The following is a 10,941-nucleotide window of genomic DNA, read 5'->3' as shown; positions in this document are numbered from 1 at the left end:
TTCTCCCATGTACATCAGCTCATGCTAACAGCTTGCAGGAAGGGCTACTGCCCCATCAGTTAATCAGACATAACCAAACCCTGAATCCTAGTTTGGGTTCAAATGGGAACTCTGCTATGTCAGAACATAACTTAGACTTTAGATGATTTTGATAAAGTTGAGAATAAAGCTGTAATTTTTTGATATTGTGTGTGTGTATTATATATGTGTGTACATATATACATACATGTATTACCATATCCCATAAAGCTTATAATTTGTATCAATACGGTATGCTTGAAACATAGGCAGTGCCATTTTCTCATTAAGTCATCTCTTTCAGTTGCAAAACTAATATGAGGAATGCCACATGCTATAACATGTATTTTACTTACTCTACATTTATCCAGATGTGAGTATGAGTAATGTACTTACAGTGTTCCCTTAAGCCACTATTTTCCTACATGCTAAAAAACCTTCTATACACAGTTTATACATTTTTAAATTTATTTAAAAGGTGACGTAATAAATTTTTCCCTTTTGCAGTCTCCCCTTAGTAAATGTATCTACTGTTACCATGAATAAAGGAGATACGAATGGGTGGAGGAGATATGGAGAGGTCAGCACTATTGTAGATAAACACAATGTGAAAACAAGGAACTACTCTTTAATTATTGGCATAGAAATAATGGCAAGAAACAAAATTACTTCCTGAACCACATTCTATCACCTGACTAGTTGCAAAGAGCTCGTTTTGCCTGTTTTAACCAAATGAAAATCTTAACCATCTGAATTTAGGGCTGTAGAGTAAATTATAACAACTCAGGATCCTTGACAGTAGTAATCACAGTACTAAAATGTTTATTTAGCTAGAAAGTGGTTAGAACCATTGAGAAATATTTTATCAGGTTAACAGATTAGAGAAAGAATAGAAATATATATATTTTTTAAAGGCACAAAATATCACAACATCTGAGAAGCCTAAGGTGTAAAGTGTATTCAGCACTACCAACTGTAATGGAAAGAAAATGCCGAAGCATGACAGTCCAGTGCAATTGTTAGTAGCACCTGTGGTAGGATCGAAGTTAAACAGAAAGAAATATAAGGCATTTGTTTAATCTATGATCTTGTAGAAAGAAGGGTCCCAACACAGTAGATTTTTCCTTTTAAGATTAGCCAGATGTGGTTCTTTCTAAGGGCATAGTGATGGAACCACAGAAGAGAGATCACAAATGATAGGACAGAATGGCAGATACAATAAAGTTATTTATTTATTTTTTTTAAATTTATTTGACAGAGAGAGACACAGCGAGAGAGGGAACACAAGCAGGGGGAGTGGGAGAGGGAGAAGCAGGCTTCCTGCCGATCAGGGAGCCCGATGTGGGGCTCGATCCCAGGACCCTGGGACCATGACCTGAGCCGAAGGCAGACGCTTAACGACTGAGCCACCCAGGCGCCCCTAAAGTTATTTTTAAGACGGAGAGAAATCTATACAAACCTGACTCAAACAAAATACAAAAGCTGTTTCTTCTTCAGTCGTTTATGCAGAAACTTGCACTAAATTAAAAGGTGTGATGCATATATTAGCAATTCCTATAGTCTGGTTCTTTTACTGCCCTGGCCTGTTTAGTAGAGACTATTTGGTCAGCACTGTCAATTATATGCTTTTTTCATCAGCCGATGTTTGATCTGCACTCTCTGTCTAGAACTAACAGTAAAAGAGCTACACTCAGAAATTTAGGAAGTTTTGGTTGGCAATCAGGTGTTAACCCTCGTTTACGCTATGCGAGGTTTATATTTCATCTTAGAAACTAGCTGGGTGACTGTTGCTCTTTTTTGACAGTCAGCAAGAAGCTATGCCTTAGACCTGCTTGGCTGCTGTCCTGGGTAGAAGAGTTTGGCAGCCCTAGGGAGATGAAATTCTTCAGCTTCGGACCCGCCCAGAGTACACCCTCTCAGCGACTACTCTGTTGCTATGAAACAAAAGACTAGGAAGGTGAGCGAAGCAGGAAGTCCCGCCTTTTAGCCCCAGTTGGCTTTGGCTCGGGCTCCCAATGCTCACGCCCACCCGCCCACTCCTTATTGGTCAGTTCCCTAGTGCCTGGCATCCTTTCTTCCATTTCCTTTCCTTTTTCCACTTTCTTCCTGGGTGAGTCCCGTCCCCCCATTTCCCTCCCAGTCCCTTTCTATTTGGGACGTGCCGCGAGCGGGCCTTCCTTTGGGGCCATTGTGTACTGTGGGAGACGTGGACTGGGTGGTAGTGCGAGAAGGACGGCCGCCTCCCGCCCATTGGCGCCGCCCGCTGTCGGGCAGTGCAAGGGCGCGTGGGATTGGCCTAGCGGCGCGCGGCCCCGCCCCCGGCTCCGCCCCGCTGCTGGGTCTCTATGTGTGTGTATCCTACAGGGGTGGGGTATCCAGCGAGTGGTCTCCACCTCCAGCTAGTGCTGCTGCGGCGTCCCGCGGCCTCCCCGAGAATCAGGCGGGAGGGGAGAGCGGGTGTGGATTGGTCTTGACGGTAATTGTTGCGTTTCCCCGTCTCGGTGATCTGTGCTCTGGGTTGCTCCTTCCTCGGGAACGTGCTTTTACGGCGATCACACACTCCCTACCCCGGCTACCCACGCACCCTGGGCTCGGGCGTGTAAAGTAGGACCCGCGCACACTCGTGTCTCTGGACAGCTACAGCGCGGAAAGGCCGGGAGGGAAGGGGGCGCCGGGGAGGCTTGCCGCTTCTTTCCGGCCAGGGGGCCCTGGGGCAGCCAGCCGCGGGCCACGGAGGTACAGGGGACAGCCCTGGCTTCCAGCTGCTGTCGCCGCCGCCGGCACAGTTTGAAGAGGGGTATTTAAAGACCGGAACCCAGGCTGGGCCGGGGGAGGAGGGAGAGGGAGTGAAGGGAGACGGGCGGCTGGGATTGCAGACATCCCGGGTGTGTGTGTGTGTGGGGGGGTGCGTCCGCCCGGGAGCTGAATGCGGGGCGCCCAAGACCGATGGGTCTGCGGGCGCTGGAGGTGTGAGGGGATACTCTGGCCTTTCTGTGTCCACCTTCCTCCCCCAGCTGAGGTCCGAGAGTGGCAGGGGAGGGTCCTGAACAAGGAGGGGGCACAGACGTCCCGAAACAAAGCTTTGGACCCCCACTCCCCTTGGGTGAGACCAGAGGAAAGGAGCGAAATAAGTGAACTCTCTTCTCCTTTCTGTACCCGCTCTTGTCAGTTTCTCACCCCTCTTTTTTTAGTGGGTTATTTGTTGGTTTATTTGGCTCTTAACTTGGGGCTAACTCCTTACCACGTTGGTTTAAAGAACTGTGTGTTCGTGTGTCCGTGTTCCCGTATCCGTACTTGTTGGTTTTAGCCGGGAAAATCCGAGTCCTAAGCCTTTGTTGACAACAGATATGTCCCTTGTGCTCCTGTAGAATAATCTTTACGTTTATATAACTCGGTGAAATCTAACAGAGTGAAAGTGAGGTTTTCAAGTGAGGCTCCCAAAATGTTTTCTCGGAGCTTTAGTTCTAGTATACATTGAATTGAGATTAAGGCAGGGATGGGGAGAACATTGTGTTCTTATCTAGTTGGAGGAAACCTCTGTAAGTTGTTTTTTTGTTTTGTTTGTTTGTTTGTTTTGGTTATGAGTTGGGTATTAATCAAGGCTTTGCTACGTGAAATTCGAGAAGGATGTATCTTTAACTCTTAGTGTTCCAAAAGGTTACTGTTTGTTGTGTGTACAGATTGAGAGTGCAAATTCATTGCTATTGAGAAGTTGAATCTGGGAACCTGGGATTTTGTTCTCACTGATGGAGGATGTAGTGGGTACAAATTAACCTGTTCAGTTTTCCGCTGGATAAACATTTTCATGACGGACTAACTTTTTTTTTCTTAATCTGCCTTTCAAAGAACTAAGGTTCCAGATGGCAAATTCTATGAATGGCAGAAACCCTGGTGGTCGAGGAGGAAACCCCCGAAAAGGACGGATTTTGGGTATTATTGATGCTATTCAAGATGCAGTTGGACCTCCTAAGCAAGCAGCAGCGGATCGCAGGACTGTGGAGAAAACTTGGAAACTCATGGACAAAGTGGTAAGTTCTGTATGCTTGTGCCTCTGTGTAGCCTTATTTGCCCTGGATATGGTTTCCTCTTCTATGGTTTTATTTGTACCATCAATTAATATTATTGTTACCCTTAATTAATAATTATTGTTATGGCAACAGTCTTTTGACTTGGATTGACCATTTTCCTTGCATCCAATCTGTGTGTTTTAAAAAGTTGGATTCAGAGCAAAGACTTGTTTTTTTTTACCTTTTGTCCTACTCTTCAAGGTTCAAAGTTCCTCTATATGACTCAGATATGCAAAGTTTTTACTGTTGGCTGCTCTTTGTTAGTACATGGCCATAGAATAGTTTGGAAGTGTTTGCTCTGTCTTATATGAGGTTGTGTTTCTGTTAAATAACAAACGAGTGCAAGCCAGTGTTTTAAGAAAACCCTCTGAGGGACCACTCATGACAACCACAATGCATGACGCTGAGAATATTTACTAGAGGAAGAACCAGGTTAGTCCTTAAGTGAGGAAGCAGTATTTGAGAGAGTTTCCATTTTCATCTGTGAGAATTCATCTTCATTAAGAAACTTTTCGTTGTTGTTGTTAATGGTAGAGTCACAGTTTCTTTTATCTATTCCATTTTGAAACAGGAAACCTTTTCGATTGCACATTGTTTATTGTGAAAGGAAAATTTATGATGGAGGTGGTGGGGCTGAGAGTATCAGAAACCTCTGTGGTTTCTGCATGTTGCTTTCAGATGAATAATAATTTTACAAGAAGAAGTCAAGCTGGATGTCAATACCCTGAGAAGTCTAGGCAACCTGAATATTTTACTGGAGTCTACTGAGAAACTAGCTGTCAGTGTCCTAGCTTACTAAGTAGGATTATGAAATAAATATGATTAAGATGTAGCTTGCTGCTGTGCAGAATTAATAGTTCTTGTTTTTGAAGCAGTAGTACCGTCCCCTGCATATTGGTAAATGTTTGTAGCAACATCTGGTTTCATTTCATAGATATTTGGGGCTAATTATGAATTTAGTTGATACAGGGCTCTTGATATTTTTGTGACTGCAGAAATGGAGGTTTAAAAAAATATCCTTTGTAGGGATGTGCTAAAGCCTCCATGAAATCATATAGTAGCAGTCGCCTTTAGTTTGGCCTGTAACTGTGTATGAATATTTGCCACAAAAAGCCACTGTCAGTGTGGTATTAGCGGTATAGGAAGGTGATAAGATTTGCTTTATTTTCATTTATCTGTATGTAAAGTTCAGATGGATAGATGAATGATAGGCCTGCCATTCTAGGGCCGGTGGTGCTAAATGCAGAGTCAGAAATTTTTGCCAGATAAATATCCTTAGTTTTGGGCTTCATTGTGACCTAGTTAAGCTTCTGCCAGTTTATTCAAATTGTAATATTAAAATGCTCCAGACAGAGTGATGTCATAGTGTCAGAACATTGCAACTTGCTGCTTGAGGTCAGGTTTGGATTTTAGCATTGGATACTTAAGAATGAGGGGTATGCAGTGGGAAGAACTGCATATATTTGGCAGGCACAAGACTAACTGTCTTTACTTTTCTAAAGAAAATGCAATTTAAGGTCACTCTCATTGCCTAAATCATTAGTTGGGCATAAGAGAAGGAATTCATGGTTTTTCCCCAGCTTACCTGTTATATGAGTGGGCAACACATGGGTCAGATTCTACCAAGGAGCTACCGCTCCCTCCCTATCCCCTTATGTGAGAGGTCATAATTTGTATGTGAGTGAATGTTAGCACAGCAAATAAAAAAGACTGATATCAGGAAGTGGTGAGCTATAGTTAATATAAAGTCATTATTTTTCAGACATTAAAGAATATATTCATAATTTTGGTTTGTAACTGATTGTTAACATAAGTTTTATCCACTTATAATTATTTCACCATGGGTTATGGTAAAATAGATGGTTTTGTGATAGTTAAGCCTCTGCCATTGTTTATTTTATTAACCCTTTTGTGGGTTCGGGTTTAGCCTCTCCAGTTGAGAAACTTGACTCATAAGGAAAACTATTACTGAAAGTCTGTACTTAGTGGAATGTGGGTAACGGTGTCGGCAAAGGTGCATTGGTATGACTTTCCCTATTTGTCTTCATTATTTGTCAAGAATGAAAATGATTGTGTTCATTTATGAATGCATCCAGGGGCTTTGTGGAGGGAAAGCACATAAATCGCTATAAAAGACTTCAGGATGTTTATCACTACTCTATCACACAGTAATAAAAAGGCATTGATAATTACTAACTGAAAATATAATTGTGTAATGCAGAAGCATCCCTCACATGTGTTTACCTTTTTTTTTTCTTTGTCAGTGGTGAAGGAGGTGGTTCTCAACATTGTCCTGGTGATTACGTCAGGATATTTATTATGAGTCCAAAAGTTAATCCCTTGATGTATCACCTGTTTTATAAAATAACAGCAATAGCCTGAGTTTAGCTTGCGAATAACAGTAAATAGTAACTTTCAAGTCTAACTGGTGGTTACCTGAAAGGCAGGGTTAGGTGTTTAGTTAGCATTTTTTTTCTTTAGGAAGCCTCTTCAACAAGGGCAGATCTTAGAAGGATAAATATGAAACAAACTTTAAGTTCGGTATGTTGCAGCTACCTACAAAGTAAAAGAACTTATTTTACAGGGGATATGAAGCAGTCTCAGACTATAGGAGAAATACCCAGTAAGTGTGTAGTTTTACCATTCCCTGGCCTCTAGAATTTAAAAAGTCAACTGAGACTCCAGTTCCAACTAATTGTTATGTTTTCAGAGGGCAGACTTCTGTACAAGGTCACTGAGAGTAGGAGGCAGTCATTGCTCAGTTGTGTTTTTTTGGTGAGATGTTAAGTGTTCTGTAACCAAATGTCAGTTTACTGAGAAAAAGAATGGTAGCATATACCAAAGCATCCCACTGAGACATGTTTTCTGGCCTTAGCTCGATGTGTCAGTTTACGTCAATAGCTAAGCCCAAACTCTTCCGGTCCCTGGATGCCTGTTTGATGCAGTGACAGAACTATTACTCATGAATATATATATCCAGGTTCAAATATACCTGAAATATGGAGTCTGTTTCAAAACTATTACAGAGATGGGTTTCTTAAACACTTAATCAACATGTATTGAGGGCCTGCTATGTTCCTACTAAGTGCTTGATACTAGGATACGAAGCTAGGTAAGATGTGTATAACTCTGCCTCTGACCTGTCAAGGAACTCAGACACCAACATCAGAGCCAGGCATATAAATGGTAATTTATTATTTATATTATATTTATTAGGTAATTGCCATATAGAATGGACAAGACTGTAATACAGACCTATGGGAAGTACAGTGGGAGCAAAGTGAAGAAGAACCTCCTTGTTTTTCTGGCTGCTGTTCAGACAGTTGTCTGTCTGGATTCTGCTGCACACTACCTTTAGGAATAGCATTATTGTACTCTTGTTGGAAATGCTGAGGTGAGGGTAAGGAAATGATTACTAATCAGTATGGGAGGAATGATAATTTATTAATGTGAGGTTCCTGAGCATGGTTTTCACAAGCGTCTTAGCCAGGTGATGGAAAATGGAAGAAACAGTTTTCCATCTAATAGATGCTAAATGTACTGAGCTTACATGGATGTTCAGGAAATTAGAAAAGAGTTAATTGATGCCAAAGAGCAAAGCAAGTTGAGTACCTGCCTATGTTTTGTCTTGCTGTCCTTGTTGTTTATTTGAAATTACATTATTGAAAGAGTTTTAAAAGCATTTAAAAAGTGATGATGCCAAATAGCCTTTTCCTGCCTTTTACCCTTAGTACATTCAGTACATTTGTCAAGCTTGGAGTGTAATTCATTCTCCATCTTTATAATTTTACTGCACCTATAATATATTTTAAAGGTTGTCAATCAAAGATGCTTGGAATACATGCAGCTACTTTAACAACTAATAGTCGGTATACTTTTCTAAGATGAATTCCTCATACCTCTGAAAAATATTGTATGTGGGATAAAACGTAGGTTTTGGATGCCTGTTGTTTGTGTTTTTTGGGTTTGAGATATCACCGTCCTTGGGCCCTTGGAATAGGGAATGTCATTTATTTGAATTATTCTTCATGTATTTCCTTTACTCCAGTGAAGTTCTTCCATGTTAGCAGAATCATGGGCATTATTAGACTTGGGTAGATGATAACACATTAAGTGTCTGAACATTTTTGTTTAATACTGAGATTTTGAACTTGTGCTTGCTAAGTGAAGTGATCCCAAAGTGCTCCTTTCCACTTTTAGGGAAAACTTTTGGTAAAGTAAAAGATTTAAAGGAATCCTACCAAGTTACCTTGGTTTATCCTTGTGACATAGGACATTCATTTAACAGAAGGCTTAATCAGTTAGTCATCTTTTCAACTCTTATAAAATCTTTACAATTCAGATTATAAATCAGCTCTTCCTTTCTTCAAAGTTCCTTTATATGCTATCTGTTGATTTCACCATTCATTTATCAAATTCCATCTATGGAAAGATAGAGATTTATAAATACCCATTCCATTCTATGTAGTATAGTGTATTCTACATACTCTAGAATGTAGTAAGTGCTGTAATGGGGTGTAAATAAAGTGCTGTAACATAGGATATGGTGGGGGAGAATGTGCTTGCTGGGGGGTGAAGAGTCGATAAGGAACACAGCATGGTAGAGGTGTTATCCAGCTACTCTTTCAAGGATGTTTTGGATTCCAGTGAAGTGCAGAACACACCAGGCTAAAGGAATGTGGGTAAAGGGAGATTGTTGAGAAGGTAAGTTAGAGAAAGATGAAGAGGCTTTCTGCTCTTTCAAGGAGTTTGGACTTTATTCGGTGGAAGAGAAATGTTAAAACCTAAAGCGGAGTGTGAAAAACAGTTAAGGCTATGCTCTGGTAGATAACTCTCTTGACTCTACAAAAGATGGATTAAGAGAAAAACTTAAAAGTAGGAGTAGTGATCAAGAGGAATTAAAATGGACTGGGCAAGAAATAATGAAGGGCTGAGCTAGAGAATTGAGAGTTGATATGGCAAGTGTAGGTTCAAATGTGGGAGGCATTTTGGAGGGAAAATTTACAGGTCCTGGTGACCCTTTAGAGATAGAGGATGAAAGAGAAGGTGAAGTGAAAGTGACTCGAGGTTTTTAGCCTGAAGGCAGTGATGCTGTTAATGAGATAGGAACATAGTAAGAAAAAGAGGAAGCTTGGGAGCTGGTGCGTAAGTTTGTTTTTGGCCATGTTGAGTTTGACATGCCAGAGTGAAATCCATTTTGAAGTCAGAAAGTTGAATGTGCAGTTAAAGAGAGAAGTTGAAACTGGAGACATATGTTTGGTAGATATGCCCACAGAGGTAGTATTTCAAGCTGTAGACCAGCAAGAGATTTGCAATGCAGAGTAGAAGATGAGAGTCAGAGAAAAAGTCAAGAGACTGGTGTTTTGTCTGTGTGTGGGGTTGTACTTAGATGGCGGTGAAGGAGAGAGAATCCTGCAAAAAACAGTGATGAGAGAGGTAGGAAAAGAATTAGGGCAGGTTGATTTCTTGGGTAGAGACAGCTTCAATTAAGGAGATAGTTTCCAATTCTGAGAAAACCAAATTCAAGTCCAAATGGAGAAAACCAAGCAGGGTGAAAATTTAAGATGTCACTGAGTTTCTTGAGTAGAGGCCATTGTTGACCTTTCAGAGTAGTTTCATTTAGGTAATGGGGCTAGATTAGAAAGAATGTGTGGATAACTTAACCGTTGTTCTCTAAGTGTGACAACTGGTGAAAAGGAAGAAAGTTCTGATAGATAGCTTGAGGGTTTGAGCAGAGCATAACTTTGTGTGTGCGTGGTGCTAAAGGAGAGGTTCATAGATTGAGGAGAAGGGATGCAGGTAGGGAGTGATTTAAAATGTAAAGGAAGAAGAAATTATAATAAAGTATCATCCTAGATTACGATGTGGGAGGGAAAGGCTAAGAACAAGAAGAGTAAACCTTGGTAGATAACTTCTACTTAGATAAGAGGGAAGTAAGGAAATATACAGAGTTTTGAGAGAATTTGTAAATTTTATGTTGGGTTGTCAGGAAGTGATTTAAGGAATAACATTTGTAATGTTTAAACCACATTTTAAAATTGTATAGAATAAAAATAGACTATTTTAATCAGTCTTCTAGCAGTTAAGTGGGTAAATAAGTAAAACATTGAGATGGAAATAAGTTCTTATCCTGTATATTAATTAAGATCATTTAAGAAACATACTGTGACTTCAGTGGTGCCACAATACTATTTATATCCACTCTGCTTGGGCATATGGGTAAATTGTTGTTGTTGTTTTTGTTTGTTAGTATTTGTAAATTGCTGATATTTTCCTAGTAATGAAGCATTTTGAAAATAACTGACCAAATTTTTAGCTCTTTAACATACTAATATTTAAATAATTGTTAAGCTCACTCATGCTATCTTCCAATAGTAATAACAAAAATAGTTATTAAAGTAAATGTTCTACCCGTTCAGATACTGCATCAGCTGAGTACTGCTGATACATTAATTCCCTATCAGGAGTACCGAGCTGGGCTTATTACTGTTTGCTGCTTTCCTGCACAAAACACTCCAGACTTTGGTTACAGAGTTTCAGGTAGTGTGAAGAACTTTAGGAGCTGAAAGAACTCTTAATGATGCTCAACAGAGCGGTCAGTGCCCTTAGTCTAATTCTCATATATTGGCAATATCTGCAGAGTGGTATAATATAAAATATGGGAGGAAGAGAGGTACCAAGAAGTACTGAGTACCAACTATGTGCTAGGTGCTGCGAAGAGCACTTTACATTTCCTCTTCAAAGAATCATAACATCCTCAGAGTTTTCTAGAAGAAACTGGCCCAAAGTAGTAAAGCTAATAAATGGTAGCACGAGATCCTAGGTTTGATGATTCTAGCGTCTGTGTTCATAGTAT

The 10,941-nt window shown here is 40.4% G+C and overlaps 1 protein-coding gene across 4 annotated transcripts in view; it reads left to right on the top strand.

Annotated features, from left to right (window-relative positions):
• Window positions 1–2,373: 2,373 nt before the first annotated feature.
• CBLB (Cbl proto-oncogene B) overlaps window positions 2,374–10,941 on the top strand; it is a 219,546-nt gene continuing 210,978 nt past the window's right edge. For all 4 annotated transcript variants that reach the window (XR_013445074.1, XR_013445071.1, XM_078065671.1 and 1 more), the window contains exons 1-2: window positions 2,374–2,494; window positions 3,865–4,046. Coding sequence is in view for 2 of the 4 variants with exons in the window: in XM_078065671.1 (XP_077921797.1) it covers window positions 3,879–4,046 (168 nt within the window). In the remaining 2 variants the exon portion in view is untranslated. The remainder of the gene's footprint in view (window positions 2,495–3,864; window positions 4,047–10,941) is intronic.

This window comes from Halichoerus grypus, chromosome 1 (genome assembly GCF_964656455.1).
Source record: "Halichoerus grypus chromosome 1, mHalGry1.hap1.1, whole genome shotgun sequence".
Lineage (NCBI taxonomy): Eukaryota > Metazoa > Chordata > Mammalia > Carnivora > Phocidae > Halichoerus > Halichoerus grypus.
The sequence above is the reverse complement of the archived record's forward strand: the minus strand, read 5'-3'. Positions and strand labels throughout refer to the sequence as shown.